This window comes from Myotis daubentonii, unplaced genomic scaffold (assembly GCF_963259705.1).
Source record: "Myotis daubentonii unplaced genomic scaffold, mMyoDau2.1 SCAFFOLD_94, whole genome shotgun sequence".
NCBI lineage: Eukaryota > Metazoa > Chordata > Mammalia > Chiroptera > Vespertilionidae > Myotis > Myotis daubentonii.
In genome coordinates, this window is record NW_026775529.1 from 117960 (window position 1) to 140244 (window position 22285).

General features: G+C 57.4%; 1 protein-coding gene across 7 annotated transcripts in view; it reads left to right on the forward strand.

Annotated features, from left to right (window-relative positions):
* The window catches only part of JADE2 (jade family PHD finger 2), a 51684-nt gene extending 30387 nt beyond the window's left edge, over window positions 1-21297 (forward strand). For 5 of the 7 annotated variants that reach the window (XM_059680743.1, XM_059680740.1, XM_059680739.1 and 2 more), the window contains 6 exons: window positions 1135-1302; window positions 2690-2806; window positions 3907-4371; window positions 12585-12702; window positions 15325-15453; window positions 16775-21297. In XM_059680743.1, coding sequence (XP_059536726.1) covers window positions 1135-1302; window positions 2690-2806; window positions 3907-4371; window positions 12585-12702; window positions 15325-15453; window positions 16775-17592 — 1815 coding nt within the window. In that variant the 3' untranslated portion in view covers window positions 17593-21297. The remainder of the gene's footprint in view (window positions 1-1134; window positions 1303-2689; window positions 2807-3906; window positions 4372-12584; window positions 12703-15324; window positions 15454-16774) is intronic. The other 2 variants (XM_059680745.1, XM_059680744.1) reach the window with 2 other exon arrangements.
* Window positions 21298-22285: the final 988 nt, after the last annotated feature.

Here is a 22285-nt window from a genome sequence, read left to right on the forward strand (position 1 = left end):
ACACGCAGCCCGGCAGGCCCCTGCCTGGAGCCGGTCATCCTGACTGGGCGTATAGCAGCACTGTGGGCACAGGCTTCTGGGAAGAAGGGCAAGGTGGGAGGAAGGGACTGGCATGATTGTCCTGTGGCACCGGGCCAGCTCTGTCAGCCAGACCTGAGTAAAGGCCCGTTGGATGATCTTTCTGTCCTGCCTGGCAGACTCCCCCCACCACCGCCCCCCAAGCACACTGCCCCTGCCTTCCTCCTCTGCTCCTCACCATCCTGGACTACAAAGGGGCCGCTCAGTGTAGTGGTTGAGAGCAGAGCCTGGAGCCAGGCTGCCTAGTTTCAAATTGTGGCTCTGCCCTTTGCAAGCTCTGTGGTTTAGAGCGAGTTTCTTAACCTCTTTGGACCTCTTTCCTCAACTGTACATAAGACTAAGTTGTAGTAAGGTCTGAGTTATTGGCTTCGAACATTATCCTAAGGGCTCTAAGTGTTTGTTACCATTGTTGATATAAACTGGGTCTGGCCTGACCAGGCCCACCCCTTGGACCTTGGGCACCCCTGGGCTGTGTTTGCAGACCTGACTGGAACACAGTGGACCCACTCGGGCTCTGACTTTGATGCCCGCCTGCCCTCCCCCACACACACTGCTGCTGGACTGTCTCCTGGGAGCTCAGAGAGGCCTCCCCTGGCGGGCGGGTAGGAGGCAGTACACCCCATTCACCCACACCCCTTATACTCAGCAGCTCTTAGGTTCATGAACCCTCGGCATGACTAGGAGGACCCCCTTATCAGATGCCTGTGAAAAAAGACGGAAGGTCTGCTCCTTGTCCTCAGGCAGTATACACACCAAAACACAGTCAGCCGAAGGCAGCGTGGACACTTCTGAGGCCCCTCACAGGTTAGGACCCTCTGGCTAAAGGGACAGTCCTCCCAGCAGAGGGCAGACCTGAGCCCTTTCACAGAGGACTGAAGTGGTGACTTCTCGCACACAACACCGACAAGTCCTCAGGAGGTCTCCTTGCCAGAGCCTGGTAGCAGGGTAGCTTTGTAGCTCCCAGCCCGGGTGGGGGCTGGGACATTCACAGCTGACTCCTGACCAGGTGCAGATTGACCAAGGCCCTGACCTGTGCCCACCCTGCTTTCTTCCCAGGCCTGCTATGGGATCCTCAAGGTGCCCACAGGCAGCTGGCTGTGCCGGACGTGTGCCCTGGGTGTCCAGCCAAAGTGCCTGCTCTGCCCCAAGCGAGGAGGAGCCTTGAAGCCGACCCGAAGTGGGACCAAGTGGGTGCACGTCAGCTGCGCTCTGTGGATTCCTGAGGTGGGCCGGTGGGACGGGGGGCGGCCCCGGGGAAGTGGGTCTGCATGGAACTCAGAACTCAGGTGGCAGAGCACTGGGAAAGGAGGGTGATGGGCCACAGAACATGGGATCTCAGGTGTTGAGCCTGGAGAACACTGGGGCCCCCAGGGAACTTTGCTACGGACTTGATCAGAACTCAGGTGGTGGTTTCCAGGGGAAATGGACCCCGGGAATCCAGTGGTAGGTCTGAGAGCTGGACAAAAGTCAGGCAGCTGACTGGGGAAAGCAGACTGTGGGTCCACCCCCACTGAGGCAGTGGTTCCAACCAAAGCCAAGCTGTCTTAGAAGTAAGCCAGGTGACCTGAAAGGAAATTGGGTGGCAGGCCTAATTGGAAGTCAGGTAGTGGGCCTGCTACTGGGGCTGTGGCTCGATAGAGGGGTGTCCTGGGTCTGAGTCTGGGTGGGGAGGGACCGTGGATTTACAGACTGGGTCCACAGTGAGATGGCAGAGACCCTGGGCTCCTAGAGGGCATCCCATTTTATTTGAAATAGGAAATGCTGAAATCTCCTGGAGTTTCAGCCCCGGCCCCGTTATGTGCCATGACCCAGAATGGGACCTCACTCCAATGCTGCCATGCCCAGAAGCAAGCCAGGTGGCCCTCACCTTCCTGGGCTCCAAGTCTGAAGGACTTTCTGAGACCCACCTTGCAGGCTTCTGTGATAATGGTGGTTGTGTCAGCAGTGGTCACTTGCTTCCACTGAGTATGCCCTGGGACAGAGAACCAGCAAGGACCCCACCTTGGGAGCCCTTTGGTTTAGGACTTCTGGGCAGGGGCTCTTCCATCCTTAGGCATGGGCGGGGAGCGGGGGGTGGGGGGGGGGCTGTGCCCAGGAGATGTGGACATAGGTATAGTCCCCATAGGAGAGACAGGAGGGCCTAAACAAGGGCTCTGGAAGCCTCCAAGAAGAGATGCTACCCTGACCCTGACACCATTACTTGTTGCCCAGAAAAATAAATAAAATAAAGACAAATTATGATAAGAAGTCAGAAGATGCTCTTGACAAAGGGCTGAGGTACAGAAGAGAGGGGACCTTGCATGTACTCATTTAGACACACACACTCTGAAGCATCTCTGTCTCAAGGGCCACACAATTGTAGGCACACACACTCAGTTACACTACTGATGTGCACCGTCTCACACAGTCACAAATAATGTGAGACTTGTTGCAGGTGAGCCCACACTCACCCAGTGGTCAGCTTGGGACAGTCAGCAAGGACTTGGGATTCTGGGGCTCTCCCATTGTCCTGTCTGCCTCCCACCTGTGTCAGCAGACAGCCCCCCATTTGGGGATCCTTGGGGCAGGCTGAGGACAAGAGACCTGATGTAGCTCCCTGTGTCCTGCCCAGGTCAGCATCGGCTGCCCCGAGAAGATGGAGCCCATCACCAAGATCTCCCATATCCCAGCCAGCCGCTGGGCTCTGTCCTGCAGCCTGTGCAAGGAGTGCACGGGCACCTGCATCCAGGTACATGGCCACCTCACCTCGCTGCTGCCCCGGGGCCCATGCAGGAGCCAGGTGCCACCCCCTCCGCCTGTCTGTAGTGGTGCTACAGACAGAGCCACTAATGGGCCAAGGAAGCCTGAGACGGGGACCAGTCAGAACCCCACGTGGGGGCCATTCCTCTAGGCATAGGGGGCAGGCCTGGGAGCCCAGGCTTACCATCCCATTGGAGTGCTGAGGACTTTGACTTATTAAGCTCAAGACCAGGTTTCTTTGTGCTTAATAAATACATTGGCCTGGCTTCTGGCATCAAGCATGACATGCAGCAGGCGTGGGAATCAGTTAGGCTCTTGCCGCACCAGTCCATTGACAGCAGTGGTTCCCGAATCCTAGTGTGATCCTTGTTACCCGAGGGCTTGTTAAAACACAGATGGCTGGGGTGGGGCTGAGAATTTGCATTTCTAGCAAGTTCCCAGGTGATATTACTGCCACTGGCCTAGAGGCTGGGAGGTAGGGATGTCCTGTCTCCCCAGGAACAGTTGTCATTGCAAACACTAGCTGTGCCTCTGCCCATTTGTACGGCTTTCAGAATGGCTTGTGAGTGCAGCGGAAATGGCCACGCATAGTGGGATGGGTTATCGCTGAGACAGTTATCAGCTGCCCACGACCATCATCCCAGGCTGGGAGGGAGGGGCAGGTGCTGCCTGGGCAAGAGAAGGAAAGGGTCCAAGTGCAGTCCCTCTTCCCAGAGGACAAAGGAGGTACGGCTCCCCTGACATTGCAGGAGCAGAGGAGGCAGGGCCTCCTCACCAGTCTCCTTCGATGCCTCTGATTCCAAAGTCATTTTGCCCACACAGGCATGCAGCTTGCCCCCAGAGGGTTGTCCAGTCATAGGCTTGTTGTCTTCCCCATGTCTAAGGTGTTGAACCCCATTTCCTTCCCAGCACCCCCCCTCCCAACTGCCATAGCTCCCTCCATACCCTGCAGAGTGTTAGGAGCCCATGCCATTTTATTTAGGGTCTCACCGCATTCTTCGTTCTCAGGACCCTGGGGGATGCCCACATCCTTCTTACCTCCCATCAGGGGTCCCCCCATGTCTGACACTGCGCTTGCTGTCCCTCCAGTGTTCCATGCCTTCCTGCATCACGGCATTCCACGTCACATGCGCCTTTGACCATGGCCTAGAAATGCGGACTATATTAGCAGACAACGACGAGGTCAAGTTCAAGTCATTCTGCCAGGAGCACAGTGACGGGGGCCCAAGGGTTGAGGCCACATCGGAGCCGGTGGAGCCCAGCCCGGCTGGCGGGGACCTGGAGAAGGTGACTCTGCGCAAGCAGCGGCTGCAGCAGCTGGAGGAGGACTTCTATGAGCTGGTGGAGCCGGCTGAGGTGGCTGAGCGCCTGGACCTGGCCGAGACGCTGGTCGATTTCATCTACCAGTACTGGAAGCTGAAGAGGAAAGCCAATGCCAACCAACCGCTGCTGACCCCCAAGACCGACGAGGTGGACAACCTGGCCCAGCAGGAGCAGGACGTCCTGTACCGCCGCCTGAAGCTCTTCACACACCTGCGGCAGGACTTGGAGAGGGTGAGTGCTCCTGCCTACCCCTGCCCGCAGGCCACTGCTCACTGCCCTGGAGCAGCTGTGGCTCACCAGGGCTCCCACTGTGACCTCTGGCCCAGGGGTTGAGGGCCTCCAGGTCTCATACAGGGAGGAGGTTACTGACTTTGTAGATCAGGGAAGGATCCAGCTCTTGGGTCTGAGTCCCTCTGGTCCCAACACTTTGGAAGGCCTGGTGAAGGGTCATGAGGCTGGAGACACTGGAGCTGGGGGGCAAGGACCCAGGCTTCCAGCTCCCCTGGCTTCCGGCCCCTGTGTGGCCGCTGTGAGCCCTGCCCGGGTGCAGCGCACAAGCTCCTGCTTAGAGTCCGAGGCCGGGGAGGAACTGGGAATGTCGAGTGAGCTGAACCAGCCCAACAAGTATGTGCTAGGCCAGGGCAAGGAAGACAGGTGTGACTATGGCTCCCCGGGGTGCCGGACAGAGGAAATGGAGTGAGCAGAGGGGGAGGGTGGGCTCACCTCTGTGGAGTGAAAGGATGTTGGGTGGGCCAGAGTGGTCTAGAAGTTACAGAAGGCTTTTAAGCAGGGACTTCCCTGCTGTGACTTCCACTTCCAAACGCTCACCCCGAGGGGGAATCTAAGGGCCTGGAGGGAGTGGGCGGGTTGGCTAAACACCCTCTTTCCCCCCAGCTGTGAGCTGAGAGACTAGTGATCTTGGCTTGGTCCAGGGTGGTAGCTTTGGGGGCTGAGCGAGATGACAAAGGGGTACAGACGCTGTGGTTTAGGGCTGAGCTATAGAGTTATAGAGGTTGGGGAGCAGCAAGAGCATGGAAGACCCTACAACCTCTAATCCCCCCTACTCAACCCAGAGGAAGTGAGCGGGTCCTTGAACATGGAAGCAGGATGTTCTGGTCCTTGGGTCAGTCCTCTGAATCCCAGGTGCTGGTCTGGCGCCCTGTGTGGGACATTCAGTTCAGAGTCCCAGACCATGTGGGATGGTGACCAGTGTCCTGCACAGCAGACACACTTGCCCACCCTTCCCCAGATCGTGTCAGGAAACGCACACAGCATCTAGAGGGCCTGTGTGGCCTGAAGCAGTGGCTCCGTTGGCAAGTCTATAAAATGGGTAGAGCAACTCCACAGGTGTTGTGCTGTGGGGGAGGCGGGATCGGGCATGAGGTGGAGGCTCTGAAACTGGACTGGACTTCTCCACCTTCGGCCCACTCATCTGCCCTTTCACACGGTCAAAGGGAAATGACCCTGTTGGCCTTGGAGGGAGGGAGCTTACTGCCTGACAACCAGTCTGCCACCAGGTCAGAAGGGAGAGGTATGCAGGGGGTGGCACCAGATGTCCCTGGCTCCAGCAGGGCAGAGGGCAAGGCCACCCACATTGCAGTCACCACTGCCTGGGCAGCCTCGCCTCCTGCCTCTTGTGGTAGGGCCGTCAGGTACAAACCCTTCAGAGCTACTGCCAGAGTTGTCCTAGGCCACCCGCAGGTCTCCAGTGCAAACACGCTGCTTTCCCTCCTGCGGTTCCATCAGATCAAGCTCTCTGGTCTGTGCTGGTCAGCCCTGTGTCTGGCCCTGGCTAGGCTGTGTGGGGAGGCCAGCGGGTAGGCTCACTGATTTCATCCTAGAATAAGGTGGGTACTCTCAGCCCCAATGAGCAGGTGAGGAACCTGGGGCTCAGAGAGGTGAGGTGACAGGAAGCCTCAGAGGACCGTGTGTGTTCCAAGAGTTGGATTTAGACCTGAATAGGAGACAGGTTTGTCAGAAAGAGGGTTGTTGGCTCATTTTCTCTTCTGTACATGTCCTGGGCAAAAGCATCCTCTTACCAGTCCCCGAACTCCCTATCCACCCCCCACCCCACCCACCCTGTTAGCTGGTACAGGTGCTCCGAGGGTCAACCTTGCCAAGGGTTAGGGTGCCAGCTCTGGAGCAACAAGAGCTGCCACACAGATCCCTCTGGTCGGGGAACAGAGTCCTTCAGAGTCAGCCCACTCTTCCTCCAGGAAAGGGAGGCAGGCCTGGCTTTCATCTCTGTAGCTTCTTAGGGCTCAGGAGCCCTGTCAAAATGCTGCTTCTCCAGCTGGGAGCAAAGTGAGGGTGTGCAAGCCATGCACCAGGTCGACCCCCTCCAGTTCCAGCCTCAGTGCCTTTCACAGCCACGCGTGGGTGACTGAAGTAAGTGATTAAAGCCGAGAACTGTGCCACAGGGGAGGCTTTCTGGAAAGACCCATGCATGCTCGTGGCATGGCCAGCGGGTCCAGCCTCTGCCCATGGCCCAGTGCTGACGGCCGAGCGTATCCAGCCTGTGACTGCGCACAGGCCAGCTTGGGCTGGAGCCATCGAGAGGTCGAGACCTTGGGCAGCCAGGGTTGGCATCCAGTCCAGCACTTCTCAGCTCGGTGCCTTCTGAGTTTCCGTTTCCACTTCTCTGAGTTGTCGTTTCCTTGTCTATGGAATGGGATAAGGATCACACTAACCTTAGGGGTGCCCGTGAAGACGGGGGACAGAGCTTAGCACAGTGTCCTCCTTGTGAGTGGTGGTGATCATTGCTGCTCGGGCTTGTAGAGGGGCCGCCAGCCTGCAGGGTGGGGGCTCCACGGAGAATTGAAAGGTAGGCCCAGTGCCTGGGACCACAGGGCATCCTCCCTGGTGGATTTGCCCCCAAGGCCAGGAAGGAGTTTTGCTGAGAGAAGGCAGAGCTGGGCCATGCTGCCGCCACCATGGAAGATGTGCTTTTCTAACATTTTAGCCACAGGCCGCAGCCCTGGTAGGCAGCTCGGGAAGGTGTGGCCACTGCAGCCTCCCAGAGCTATTCACAGCTGACAGAAACATTGCAGCACCGGCAACGGCAACGAGCTAGTGCGCTGGTGTCCCCTAGCAACCGAGGAGGCAGTTCCGGCTGTGCAGGGCTCTGCTGCCTGGGGGCCTGGATCTGGTTACCAGGGGTTTACTCGAGAGCCTGGGCTGGCCTGAGTCTGGGCTGGCCTGAGTGGGGCTCGGCGGGCAGGGGCGGCTCTCAGACACACACACCCCCCCCCCCCCAGCAGAGGATAATAGTGAAGGAACCCCTCCCCCAGGCCTTGTTTCCCATGGCTCTCCCCAAAGAGGAAGACCCTACACCTGCTTCCTTTTCACTGGTCACTCCCCACTCACTGTCCTCAGTGCCTGGATTGTGGTCTGCTTGGCCACCCCCGAAGCAGCCTTGGCCTCCAGCACTCTGGCTCCTCAATCCCAGCATCTCCCATCTCTGGGACCTTCTGACCCGTTAGTGCCCCCTTCCCACTCAAACCCTGTCACCACCTCCAAATCCCCACATTCCCCTCCGTAACCACAGCCTCCTGTTCTCCCTGCTCAGTTGCCTCCCAGGCTGTCTACCCTTCACTGTCCCTTATTTTCTTCATTGGCATTAGCTCGCTGCCTGTCCTCTTGCCCCTATATGGAGGCCACACCCCTGCCAGAGCCTCCTCCAGTAGGAGCCACACTCTGCCCACCGGGATCGATCCCCTAGCAGTGAGAAGGTGGGTCCCCCAAGATGCCTGACCCCCAGCCTGGGCAAGCAACGCTCTAGGCTCCCCAGTCCACCAATCACTACCCCTATCCACCTCGCTCAGGGCCCCCCATCTGATAGCAGACAACCTCACTTCCTGTTCCTCAGACCAGAACCCTCCAGCTTCATGCCAGGAGACCCTCTGTGCCCCTTCGCCGGCCCTCCCCCCATCCCCAAGAGTCCCTTTCCAGCCCCCACCCTGCAGCACAGAAGTCTCTCTTCTCTTCCCCCGTCTTGGTCTCCAGGATCCCACCAGCATTTGAATCTATTTTACCTTCTCCCAAGTTTGAAAGCAAATCCTCCCTTCCCATCTCCCTCTAGTCGTGGGTTTCTCCATCACATCCTTCTCTCCTTTCCCATCATCCCTCACTTCTCTTACTTCCTTGCTTCCCACTCCGGCCATGCTCCTGCCGCCACCACATTGCAGAACCTTTCACCAGGGCCAACAGCCTCCTCCGTCTCCCTAGGTCCCGTAGTCACTTCCCCATCCTGTCCCCTGGCCCTTTCAGCAGTGGCTGTCACAGTCAATCATGCCCTTGTTCTGGAATATTTTTTCTTGTTGATGATCTGACCAGATCCCCCCTTAATACCCCAGTTTGCTCTCCCCCTCTGAGTTCTCCTTGGTCTAGTGAGCATCCGCCACACGGCCTAAACTCTCAGTGCTGCCTCGGCTCCACAGCTGTGCTCCCCATCGGAAGGACTCTAGCCACACTCTCTCCTGAGCGCCAGCATCTCATGCCCAGCATGCCCACAGGTCCAAGACTGCTCCTCCCGCTGCCTCCATCTCCATGAATCCCTCCAGCCCTGGTCCGTTCTAGTCAGATAACAGGCTGTGTCCTCTCTGCTCTCCTGTATCCTCAGCCCACATCCAGGTTCTCTCTGCAAAATTGCTGATATCAAAACAATTTCATCAAAATGTAAAACCTGCCTTTATTACCAATCTCTGCCCTAGCTTTGAAGGACTTTGTTACTTGATTATTTTTTAAGAGAGTGTTTTATCTTTATAATCAGAAAAAACAATAAGGACAGTGTGAGGAGCCTGACAGCCTGGCTGAGCTTCTAAGGTGGCCTCAATACTCTGTCCCCCAAAGCCACCCGGGAGAGGAATTCTACAGCATTCCGTCACAGCTGGCTGTGGCACCGAGCGTCTCGGGAGAAATTAGAGAAGTAGTTGATGATTCCAGGGTGAAGTGAGCATAGGGTTAGGGTTAGGGTTAGGGTACCAACCAAAGAATGTTGGCAGAGTTGGGATTCTCAGGAGGAAGCATTCCTGTTTTCTATAGTCCAGACATTATTGATTGTGTACTGTGCCCAGATCAGGGGGGAAATTGAGCATTTATCTGTAATATCCTGTATTTTTAATATCTTTTCATATCTACCACTGTTTATTATAAAACAAACATATTCAGAATTTCTAATAGGATAAAAAAATATGCCAGTAGAAGTTCTAGTATTCTCTTCCTGTCCTACAATGAACCGTCTACGCAATAGCCTGTGCAGCTGACTGGGGGGCCCCTGGCGAGGGCCGTCCTCTGACTTCACAGTAGCACGTGAGGTGCAGCTTTGAGGTCCCCACCCCCAGAGAGGATGAAGGCCCCCAGGCCTGGGCATCTGTGTTTTTAATCAGCTGCCCTAGGGGTCTTGATGCCAGTTATTCTTTGGACTTGCCTTAGGAATCCTTCCTCTAGAGCAGTGGTTCTCAACCTTCCTAATGCCGCGACCCTTTAATGCAGTTCCTCATGTTGTGGTGACCCCCAACCATAAAATTATTTTCGTAGCTACTTCATAACTGTAATTTTGCTAACGTTATGAATCATAATGTAAATATCTGATATGCAGGATGTATTTTCATTATTACAAATTGAACATAATTAAAGCATAGTGATTAATCACAAAAACAATATGTAATTATATATGTGTTTTCCGATGGTCTTAGGCGACCCCTAAAGGGGTCGCGACCCACAGGTTGAGAACCGCTGCTCTAGAGTTTCAAGTGAAAGAGAAGAAACAGAACACTACCAGCAGGCTTTAACAGGAAGTATTTAAATATACTTTGGGGAGAAATCCATAACTCTGAGCCTCACCTCATCTGGCTTCTTACCTTAAGAGGTTGGGTTTAAGTGTGAGAAAACTCCAGAATGGAATGTTTTCAAAAATTTCAAAAAGCTGGCCCTTGACAGATCCGTTTTTAAGGTAGATGTATTGACTGGTTTGTTTTAAGGCCTCCAAAGTAGCCATGAATCCATCCCCTTCTTTTCATCCCCACTGACCCCACGCACATTAGGTCCTGTGGCCGCCAGGAAGAAAACAGCCTGGGATACAAGGAGGTAATGTTGGACTGCGCGCATGCCGGACAGGGAAGGCCTCTGGAGGTGATGCGAGTCCGGCCTTGGGGGAAGAGTAGAGTGTGCACCAAGGCTCCAAGGCAGACGTGGGCTGGACACAGACAGAAGCGCCTGGAGGTGGGGCAGTCCTGGAGGCCTGTTGGGACCGGACCCTGAGGTGACTGGATCAGACCGAACCGGCTCTGGGCTGTGTTTTTCACTGTGACAGGAAGGAAGCTATATTTGTTTCCCGGGGCAACTGTAACAAAGTACTACAAACTAGAGGCCAGAAGTCGCCGAGCTGAGCTGAGTCCTGCACCGGCTCCGGGGGGTCTGTTCCGGGCCTCTCTCCTAGCTGCTGGGCTGCCTTGACGTGGAGACCCATGACCCCAGCCTCCGCCGTGTCCTGTGGCATTCTCCCTGTGCGTGCGGGCCATCACATGGCCTTGCACAAAGACTTAGTGGCGTTAGGGCTCACTCATCTTAACTAATTACATCTGAGGTTCCGCACAGACGCCGTCGGAGGATTTGCACTTTCAGAGGATTGCTCTGGATGGCAGAGGGGTCCAGCTGAAGATGATGGGGGTGACTACGCGGCGAGGGGGCTGAGGCAAGGGGTCGTGCCCCCGGGAAGGACCAATGGGCATGCTGACAGATCGGTGATGGGGCAGATGAGGAGGAGCCGGGTCATTAAGGGCCCCAGCACTGACACACCACCATCAAAATCTCTGCACAGCTCTGCTTGGCCTGGCTCAGCGAGGCCTCACAGCCTCACTCTCTAGCCACAAGGCCTCGCTCTGCCCCTCCCCTGGCTGGCCTTTCCCTGGATTCCTGTCCCCAGCCTGTCTCCCTCTCTGTGATCAAACCCCTCCCTGCCTAACTGCCCCTTTCTCCAGGAAGCCTTCCTCATCCCCTCCAAGTCTGGTTCAGGGCCGCCTGGTCCTGTCAGTACTTGGTCAGCATCTGTCTGCCCAACTGGCTACAAATCCTGAGAAGAAAGGGACCCAGATGGCATTGCTCACTGCTGAGCCCAGGACCCAACACCACGGGAGTTTCCAGAGCCACAGCCTGTGCTCAGAGCCGTGTGGGAGGAGGTGGGTTGGCGGGAGGTCCTGAGGAGGTCAGGCTGGGCCCCTGCTGCCCTCTTGGGAGGTGCTGGCCACTAGGATGGCCTGGTGCTCCCTGTCTATCCTGGGTGCACTCACCAGTGCGAGTGCCACTGAGAGTCTTCCTGCAAGGCCAGGACGGAAGCAGGCGTGCTGGGACCTCCTTCACAGGCCCAGGAGGGAGATGAGGATGCTCGTGCATACAGCGAGGACTGATCACAGCCACCCCAGGCCGGGAGAATGGTGCCCATGACAACAGGCCGGGGCCTCTAAAACCCAGAGGTCATCCCAGGCAGCTTAAGGACATGCAGCCTGACCTGGAAGATGGAACCCAACTGGAGACAGAGTACTAGTTTTAGCTGGAAAGACCCTGGTGGGACCCAGAATTTCAGCTCAGCAGCCCCTGGCCAGTCCCTGCCACTGGAAGTTCTGACCTAAACTGAAGGTGACACCAGAACAAGGAAGTGTTTCGGGGAGGGGGCCTGGTCTTGGCCCAGGGAGCAGCCAGTGAGGATGGGCACACTGGAGCAAGTTGTCACATGAACAGAGAGCAAAAATGGCCAGTCCTTCAGGTGCTTCCAGGCCAGTGCAAGAGGCTCTTCCTCGCTGGCCCTCGGAGGCCAGGGGCCCCGCCCCGCCCTGCGAGGAGTTCTGTCTCTGGCTGAGCACATGCATGTGGACGTGGGGGCCTCGGCCAGTGCAGGCGTGGGCCTGGCTCAGGTCCCAGAGCAGCAAGGAGACCCAGGTGGGTTGGAGGCAGCCTGTCTGCTTGAAGCTGTTGTGCTGGGTTCTCTCACTCCATGCGCCATGGCCTTTCGTGTCTGGGGATAGGAGGTGGCTTTTCCATGGCTGAAGAGTTTCTTTGGTGGGAAAGAGGCCTTGGACAGGAGGCAGAGGGATGGCTTGGTGCCCTCGCGAGGCCCAGGGAGCCTCGGTGCACTGTGAATATAGGGGCGAGGGCTGTGTTAGAAGGGCCTCGGGCAGCAGTGTCGCTGACTCAGCCAGGAAGGCGGAGTCACCAGCCTGAGCTACCCAGACGCTCTCTGTCACTGGCTCAGCCAGGGCCACTGGGTCAAGGCTGTGCTCGGCCCATGCTTTGTATCAGGGAATTGTGGCTCAGGGCTAAGGACACCGGGGTCCAGGAATCGATTCCCAGATGTCCCGGGCAGGTTAGGCAGTGGTGGCCCCCAGAGCCGGAAGGTCAGGGGTGGTCGCCCTGGAGTAAGGTGGGAAATGTCTCTTGTGTTTCCTCAGGTTAGAAATCTGTGCTGCATGGTGACAAGGCGGGAGAGAACGAAACACGCCATCTGCAAACTCCAGGAGCAGATATTCCACCTGCAGATGAAACTTATTGAACAGGATCTGTGTCGAGGTAGGCGCCTTCCCTGCCCAACACCAGCCACCTCAGTGTGCACACACTCAAGGGGTTGGGTCCCAAGAAGGGTGTGTCTATGGAGCCTGGTTTGGGGCATGTGCATGGGGCCCGGGGCCACTGGCCCCCACCCCTACCCTCCGTCATTCAGTAACGGCCGAGAAGGGGACCTCCCCAGGGTCCCAGGTATGTATTGTTAGGCAAGGAGCCAGAGGTTGGAGTGTGGGCATCAGGCCTGGCCTGCCCTCTGAGAGCGTTCTTATCCACTAGGGACACCAGGTAGTGCCAGGGCCACAGTGGTTCAGTAGTAAATTGCATGGGAACAGGTGTGGACCAGAGGTCCTAGTGGCTGTGTGCTGGTGCTGGGGCAGGAAGGGCCAGAAGCCGGCGAGATTCCCTGACCCATGTGCCTGAGTGTTGAACCTGAAGAAAGCAGCTGCCCAGTGACGGAAGAGGTCCTTTTACTCTGGCCTCAGAGGATTCAGGCCCTGTGCCAGAAGCTATCCCCTCTTATTTCTTACTCTCCTGCATCACATGCATTTAATAGATTTGGAAATCAAAGGCCAAAGAAGCTCTGGCTTTGCTTTTATCTGTTAGTTGTGTGGATATTGCCAGACACAGGGCTCTTCCTGGAGTCTTCACATGTTAAGGAGGGCAGTGCTTGACCCCCAAATGGTGCTCTCGTGTTGGATTTCCTGCAGCAGGAATAGCTGGATGGAGAGGGATTTCGAGCCAGGGGCGGCCACTGCCAGCTCAGCCTCTGGGTCAGGCTGAGCCTGGAGTGGACAGAGAAGAGAGCTGCCAGGCCACCACCGGAGCCGATGACTGAGGGCTGGCCACCCCTGCCTGAGAGCCAAGCTGCCTCATTGCACTTTGGGATCGCCACCCACTCTGGCCCAAAAAACCAGGAGTGCCAAGTAAAGACGGTGGGTCACAGCCATGCAGAGCTCAGAGCTCGCCGTGCACCCTCAAGGCTATGGCACCTCGCTGGCGCCCGGAGTGGTCCCCGGCTCCCTCTCCTCTGTGATTGGTTCCGTGAGCACTAACTGAGCGTGGACGGAGGCCAGGCCCTGTGCTGGGCATTGCGGGCACACTGCTGCGGGCTGAACGGACAAGGTCCCGCCCTTGTGGAGCTCACCACCTGGAAAGACAAAGGGAAGTGCTGGCCAGGGGCGGCAGCGGTGCTGGTGCAGGGACAGCTGTGAGGGAGGCTTCACGGCGGCAGAGGTTCTGCAGCAGCCTCGGGCTTCCTGGGACCGCACTGGGCACAGCCAGCCGCAGGAGCGCACAGCCCAGGCAGCAGCGTGGCACGGCCTGCAGTGCCCAAGGCACGGGGTTCCAGAAGCAGGTTCAAGAGTCGCAACATTTGCAGCTCCCAGGTCTGAGTGGCCACAACAGGCAGCCCTCGTTCCGGGCAGAGGACTGGTTTGCCTCTGCCCGAAGCCGACGCCCTCCGTGTTGTGCGCTTGACCCCCGGCGTGGGGCGTGGGCTACAGGCATATTGCCGAGGCCTGTCCGGCCAGAGGGCTTGAGAAGGCTTCCCGGTGGCTGTGGTATTTATTGAGGCTGGAGCTGAACCAGGTGAAGGCCAGGACAAGGAAGGAGTATTTGTGGAGACCCAGAGACCAGAGCTTATCTTGTTAGAGAAACTGGGAGGAAGCTGCTGGTATCGGTGCGATTAGAGCAGAAGGAAGATGTCCAAAGTGAGGCTGAGGGGTTGCCAAGGTTGACCAGGCGAGGTCTTGTGACCCTCAGAAGGAGCTCAGACTAGCTGAGGACAGTGGGGGCCTCAGAAGCCTGCCCTCACAGTATATGGGCACTGGTCCCATGTTATAGATGTGGAGACTGAGGCCCAGCAGGAGGTGCACAGGGAATCAGCAGCCGAGCTGGGAAGATTGCAGAGCTGGGACCACACCCCCCAACATTTTCTTAAATCCTTATTTAGGAAGCCCTCCGGCCTGCAGCTGAGAAGCTGGGAGAAGATTCCTGGCAGCTGGGCCTCCCCCTCCATAGGTCCCTCCCTGCTTGGGTGTTTTCTATGGCTCCCTAGACCCGTATGGTCATGGACTGAAGGGGTATGAAGGTCAGGTGTGCAGCCAGGTCTCCCATCTCCTGTCTGACTTCAAAAGCAGACCAGGAGACCAAGGCAGGAGACCAGCTCAAGGGACTAACCAAAACCTCTTGACTCCTCAGATAGTGTTCTGTCCACCTTCATGTCCAGCTCCTTGGCCTAGCATTCAAGACCCTGCCCTGTCCACTCACCTCCAGCCAGCCTTCCACCCACCAGGACTCTCCCAGGACCTGTAGGCCATGCAGATCAATCAGGCTGCAGTCCAGATCCTGCAGGGTGGCCCTCCACTCACTTCAAGGCCCTGTGCCCTCCCCAAACCCGGCCAGAGCAGCAGTGGGCAGTTACACACTCTCCCACACCGCCTGCCCCTGGACTCACAGGAGCCGCAGTTACCCAAGCCCCCAAGGCGCTGAGCCTGGGGTACAGAGCAGGGCAAGGCGACCGGGATGGGGAGGCACCCGGTGAGGAGGGACTCCTGGGGTGGCACGCAGGGACCTTGGTTCTGGCAGAGGCAGTCTGGGATAACCACCTGCTCTCTCTCCCTGGTGCAGAGCGGTCTGGGAGGAGACCAAAGGGCAAGAAGAGCGACTCGAAAAGGAAAAGCCGTGAGGGCCCAAGGGGCAGCCCCGAGAAGAAAGAGAAAATGAAGGCGGGACCCGACTCAGTCCTGGGGCAGCTGGGTAAGTGGCCATGCTGGCCTGGCAGACCGGCAGGGCTCACACCATCCCTCCACTTGCAGCCCCCGTATGAGGCCGGCTGGGACCATCAGCACCCACTGCAGAGCGGGAGGCCTTTGCCCAGGCACCCCACCTCCTGGCCATAAAAAAGACTAGGGTTTCGGAGCCCGGGTGCCATCCCAGAAATTCCCCTTTTGTAGACCTGGAGGCTGTGTCCAGGAGCTCAGGAACTGACTGCTCATTCCACTGGCCAGGGTCCTGGAGGCCCTGAAGGGACCTAGGCCACCTGGCCCTTCTGGGGGCCACCGCCACGCTGGGAGGTGTGGGCCCCAGGGTTCTCCATCCTTGTCTCACTCGGCCAGAACCTTTCAATGGGCCCTCTCTTCAGTACAGTGACCTTCATGACAGAGAGACCCACAGGAGTGGCCAAAGGCACTGGCCCAACCCGTCTTCTCTGTCACAGACTGTACTGCTACCCCGTAAGCCAAGCAGCCCTTGAGGGGACCTCAGCAGGGGGCTTTGTCTCCCAGGATGTCACATGCTTCCCCCAGAGCACTTCTCAGGGATGGCAGTAGAGTCCCCTTCTAGGCCTCACTTCTAGCACAGAAGCCCCAGGTCGTCTCTTATCTCCCTCCGTCTCAGGAAGGGGACAAGTCGGGTGTCTAATGGGAGGCTAGTCTCACTAGCTGTCCCGAGACCTGAGGAAGGGGGGCGGGGTGGCCTATAGCTAGAGCAGGCACTGACATCCCAGAGGGGCCTTATACCCTGAAACATTGCCACCTTATTCATGCCTGACACCCTTACCCAACTTCCTTGTTTTGGAAGCTCTGGGAGGCAATGTGCATAGAAATCCAGCGCCCCCTGGTGGCCTGAGGGCATTTTCCTCCATTCCTCCGCTCCCTGCACCTCATGGGTGTGCAGGGCCAAAGGCCCTTGCTTGTTTTAATATTCTCCTGTGGCCACCTGAAAATGCTCAATAATAATTTTTTAAATATATTTTATTTATTTTTCACAGAGAGGAAGGGAGAGAGATAGAGAGTTAGAAACATCGATGAGAGAGAAACATCGATCAGCTGCCTCCTGCACATCCCCCACTGGGGATGTGCCCGCAACCCAGGTACATGCCCTTGACCGGAATCGAACCCGGGACCCCCCAGTCCGCAGGCCGACGCTCCATCCACTGAGCCAAACCGGTTTCGGCTCAATAATAATTTTTGAACACGGAGCCTGCAAAGCCTGCTGGGGAGGGTCAGAAAGGGATTCCAGAGAGGGTGGGACTGACACCTGCTGGCATCTCACCTTCCTCCTCCCTCCCCTCCGCCAGGCCTGTCCACCTCGTTCCCCATCGACGGCACCTTCTTCAACAGCTGGCTGGCGCAGTCGGTGCAGATCACAGCGGAGAACATGGCCATGAGCGAATGGTCACTGAATAATGGGCACCGCGAGGACCCTGCGCCCGGGCTGCTATCGGAGGAGCTGCTGCAAGACGAGGAGACGCTGCTAAGCTTCATGCGGGACCCCTCACTGCGACCCGGCGACCCTGCCAGGAAGGCCCGTGGCCGCGCCAGCCGCCTGCCTGCCAAGAAGAAGCCACCACAGGATGGGCCTGGTTCACGGACGACTCCGGACAAACCCCCCAAGAAGCCCTGGGGCCAGGATGCAGGTGGCGGCAAGGGGGGTCCAGGTCAAGGACCACCTGCCAGGAAACCTCCACGGCGAACACCTTCTCACCTGCCGTCCAGTCCTACAGCTGGGGACTGTCCCATCCCCGCGGCTCCCAAGAGCCCCCCACCGCTGGCCCCTGACACCCCCGACGAGGCAGCCCCCATGGCTGCCGACTCGAATGTCCAAGTGCCTGGCCCAATGGCAAGCCCCAAGCCCTCAGGCCGGCTGCGGCAGTCCCGCGAGAGCAAGGGAACCCGGAGGTCATCGGGTGCCAGGCCTGATGCCGGGACAGGACCTCCTTCTGCTGTGGCCGAGAGGCCAAAGGTCAGCTTACACTTTGACCCTGAGACTGATGGCTTCTTCTCTGATAGGGAGATGAGCGACTCAGACGTGGAGGCTAAGGACAGCGGGGTACAGCGGGGTCCCCGGGAAGCAGGGGCTGAGGAGGTGGTCCGCATGGGGGTTTTGGCCTCCTAAGTCACCCCTACCCCTGTCTCAGGCCCTGCCCTAGTCCCCCATGAGGCCTCAGCTCAGTCACAACTGCCATTTCCAATCTGCTGAGTGTCCCAAACTCTCAAGGCTGCCACTCCGTTGTGGTTTTATTTTTAATACAGAGAGAGTTCCGAATTCTACACTGTTGTCTTTCCTCTGTGCTGGCCTAGGACATTAGGATTCCTCCCACAGCTCTGGCTGCAAGGACCGGGCCAAGTCCTGTGCAGCACCCATGTGGCGGCGGCAGCCCCGCCGGCGTCGCTGGGCTCCTGGCTAGATGCAGACAAGGTGAAGGAGAGCTCAGGACGCCAGCCCGCTGCCACTGGGTGACACAGAATGTCGTTTGGGCATTATTTCATGGCAAATGGGCCAGCCTAGGGCCTGCCCACCTTGCCCTCAAATTCCACTGGAGTCCATTTGGGGGGTCCTGCTGCACTCCACTGATCCCCAAGGAAGTCTATAATAAGTGATACCCAGCCAGAGTCTACTCACTGTCACAAGCACAACGAGCTTACATGAGAAAGCACTGAGGGGGCGCAGAGGGCCCTGCTGGTTCCAGGGGAACCACAACCGCCCCTGTCAACCCACATCGAAGGCCTGCCCACCCACCCCGCCACCCTCCACTCCCTTGCTGCTCGGCCCCTGCCAGCGCCCAGCCCTGCAGCCCCGGGAAGGGGTTTCCGGGATCCTTCCTGAGCTGTGCCACTTACTCAGGGGACTCCCAGGCAGCCAGCCACCAGTGCCAGTGGAGGGCTGCCAGGGAGGGCCAGTGCCCAGATGGGGGCGTGGGCTCAGACTTGCCCGCTGCAGAGAATCGCTCCGGGCTCCAACTTCCTTCCTTCCGTAGGAGCCAGTCTCGGCCAAAGTCTGGTCACTCCCAGACAGCTGACCAGGCCGTTCGCCTTTTCAGGTTTCCCAGTCCTGCTAAGAGATGAGCTGCTTCCTCGGTTTCCTTCTGGAAACTCCTTCCAACTGGCAGTGGGATCCCGGGGTCCAGGCGGCCGCCTTGGCTGCAGGGGCTGTTTTAAGTCTTGCTGGAGGCTCCTGGTTCCTCTCCCTGTGAGCCTTAACCCCCTTTCCCAACTGTGCCCTCCCTCCCCGCCACCCACCCGCCTCTCCTCCCCTCCCCTCCAGGTCCAGGCAGTTGCTCTGAAGAGTTTTAGTGGAGTGGCCCCAGGGTGATAGCTCAGGGAACAAACAAGGAATTCAGTGAAAACGTGTGTTTTTTTCATTTGTGAATTACTCCTGGGTCACTTCCGCCACTGGTAAAGCCAGAACTTCTCCAACAAGAACCTTGCAAAAGCCCAGTGACAGTCGAATCATTCTGTGGATGCCAAAGAATATTTTGACCATAACACAGCACAGCCTGGACCGAGCACCTTGTCACTTGGACTTTTTTTAATGGAGGTCTTTAGCGACCGCTTACAGGAACATGTCCCTTGCACACACCCAAGGAGACCAGCCCGAGCTCTTGGAAGAGGATGCTGTTCGGCCGCCCGACTGTGGAAACCGGAACCAGGTGTTGGATTTCAAATCCTGGACTGGGCCCACCGTGAGCTTTCAGGAGCAGCCTCACAGTGGGGAGGGACACGCGGGAAACCGGCCCGGCCCAGGTCCTGACCGAGAGGTTCCCCCGTGCGAATGAACACACAGCGCAATTCGGGGATCGGAGCAGCTTGACCACTCGCCCCCGACTCCGAAACTACCGAGGTACGACAGTGGCGTTGTCATTGACACTCAGCTTTATGTGAATTTTAGCAAAACAGGAAACAAAGATGATGACTCAGTTCAGGGGATCGGACACATGTGTCCAGTTGGAATGGACTCAGCAGGCTTCAAGGACTCTGGGCGTTGGGATGGCATGAGCTACCACGTAGTTTAGTCTGCCTGCCACCTGGGTAGCAGTGGCCAGTGCAGTGTCAGCAGCAGCGTCCCAACCCCGTTCTCTGTTTACTGCCTTTGAACAGACCTCCTTCCTCCCCCGTGCTTCACGTCACAGCCTTGTCTGTGCTGGATTGCTCAGTCTGACCTCGCAGGAAGCAAGGGATGAGCTTAAAGAACAACCAAACTTTCCCTGGGGTGAGGGGACTAGGGTGGCAGGAATGGCTTAGGTCCAGGAAACTCAGCACTTGCCCCCTGACCCCTTCATCCATCCTGAGGCAGGGTCTGGGCCCCCTGGAGGCAGGAGAGAACCTGGGAGGGAGTACGGGGCAGCTGGCGCTCTTCAGGGGCCTCTGCTCAGGTTGGCTCTGGGTTCTGGCCCTCTTCTCTCCTGGCTCTTGCTTTGTTTGGGCAGATTATCGCTGGGGCATGGTGTCTGGTTAGGCTGGTGGGGGCCCCTCCCAGGCCAGGCCAGGCCCTAACCTCCCTTCACCAGGCAGCTGCCCACTTCAGGATGTCCACCTGCTGCAAGGAGGACGGGGATGCCGGTGTCCACTTCTTCCCTCCATTAGCCACGGCCCCTTCACTCTTTGTCCAGCCTCTGTCCATCGTGTTGAAGGCCTTGCCACCCCTGAGGTTAAGGTGGGGAGAAGGCAGACGAGAAGAGGCCTTTCCAGGCCAGAGGCTGGGGCAGATCTTGCCCTCGCCCACACTGCCCACACTCACTGGCCCTCAGGGAGGGAGAAGCTGCTGTCACTCATCCTGGCCGTCATCCTCATTTCCCAGGCCCAGCTGCCCACCGTCCCCTCCCCCCTCATCACAGTGAGAAAGGATAATGTGCAAGGGAAGTATTTTTATGGATCATAAATGTATTTTACAGCAAATGAGGAGAAAGGTAGAAGGGTTTATTTTATTAAATGAGCACTGACTTGGTGACAGTGCGTGAGAGGCCACCCAGGTTTCCACCTGGGGGCTGGACTGTGGCTGTGTCCACGTGCATGCGTGGCCCTGCGCGTGGATGGGCACACGATGGGACGTGCTAGGGCAATTCCTAGAGAATCAGCTGCCCGGCTCCAACCGACATGGGCAACAGCTGGACTTGGCCTTCCCTTGCTCACTGCTGGAGGTGGCCAACCTCTGCCCATGTCCAAAGCTCTGCGGAATGGTCTGGATGCCTGTAGCAAGGCCCTTGGGGAGGCCACTTCCCGTGCCCCTGGCCCAGCTGGCCACATTGGCCGAAGAGCCAGGGCTGGAGTCTGGGACTTTTGGTTGTTCTTTAGGGCACTTCCTGCCACCTTGTCCCTCAGATGCACAACCCTCTGTGCTCCACGTCGGCTCGGGGTGAGGGGATGATATGAATGTCACAGGAGGAGACACCTTCTGTCTTTGTTTCAAAGAAAGTGATGTGCCATTTGTTAATATACAAGAGAAATACTGAAAATATATTGAAAAGAGCAATTTTAAATTATTTTTGGCTTATGTTGCAATATTTATTTTCTTGTATTAGAAAAGATTCCTTTGTAGAGAAAAAATGTATTTTTCATTAACGCAAAGACCTCTCTCTCCTTTTTGTACATTGTCCGTGTTCGCTACCCTTGATGAGCAATAGGATGTATGGCCGCCCCGGTGTGGCCAGCGCCCGCCGTGCCCTGCATGACGTGTTGCCGCTGCTACGTAGCTTTCAGTCCCTTCCTGTCCTGCTCACCCCTGGGCTTCCAGGCCTGGCCACCCCCAGGGCCTGTGTCTCGAGGAGCCCTCTGCACTCCTCATGTGTTGGCAAACGCAGTTAATAAAGCAATGTTTTCTGTGCTGGTCCGTGTGAGGCTTCGTTGCATTGAGGGGGCAGGGGCCCGAGAGTCCTGTGCGCAGGCTGGACAGTGGCCCAGTGGAACAGCAGTGCTCCCTGGATGTCCCAAGGGGCCTGCTGCTACCCCCTGAGGAGTCATCATAGTGATGGTCACCGTGACCGCTCTACGGGCCAGCGGCTGTGCTTAAGAGCTGAGTTTCTTTTGCCCCTCACTGTCGTCGTCCCCTAGGATTCGGAGCGGATGAGGGGTGTACCCAAAGCCACGCCTCTGGTAAGAGGGGAAGTCCTACATCACAGGCAGGACTGTTGGAGTCTTGCCACCCCCGTGAGCCACCTGCCTGGGACAGTGGGAAGGTTTGGGAGGGAGCTTAGCAATGTCCCTACACCAGGGAAGAATTTTGCTCAAGTGTGTGTTTCATTATTTTCTGATTCCGCTAGAAGCTCTGGAAAGCGTGGGAAGTGTCACTGTCCCTCCCGGGGCAGCTCACAGTCCAGCAGGAACCCAGACATGAGGGAATGGGAGTCATGGAGGCCTGGGCTGATTGGAGGGGAGTAACACCATTAATTCATACAACAATGAATCCATTTGGTCACACACCTGGTTCAGCCAGTGCTCTGGGTTGTATACTATGCATGTCACCAGGGTCTGTCCTAAGAGCTTCCAGGCAATGGGACCTGGAGAATAAACAGTTGCTTGCCCAAAGGGAGCTGGATAGAAGGGAGAGACAAACATTCCTGGTGGAGGACTCGGTCGACACAGGTAAAGACCGGTCAAAGATGCGTGGAGTGGGTCTCACACCTGAGCCCACGGGAGGCTGTGTGGAAAGGGATTGAAATGGGACTCTAGCTTCTGGAGCCGCTGACTTAGTCATTTAAGACAGCAAACTGCCCCATTTCCTAACCAGTGCAATAGGAGGCAGGTCTCCACAGGCACCTCCAGACTCACAAAGTTCTGTGACTCCACAGCATAGGAAATAAACCTGGGGGCTC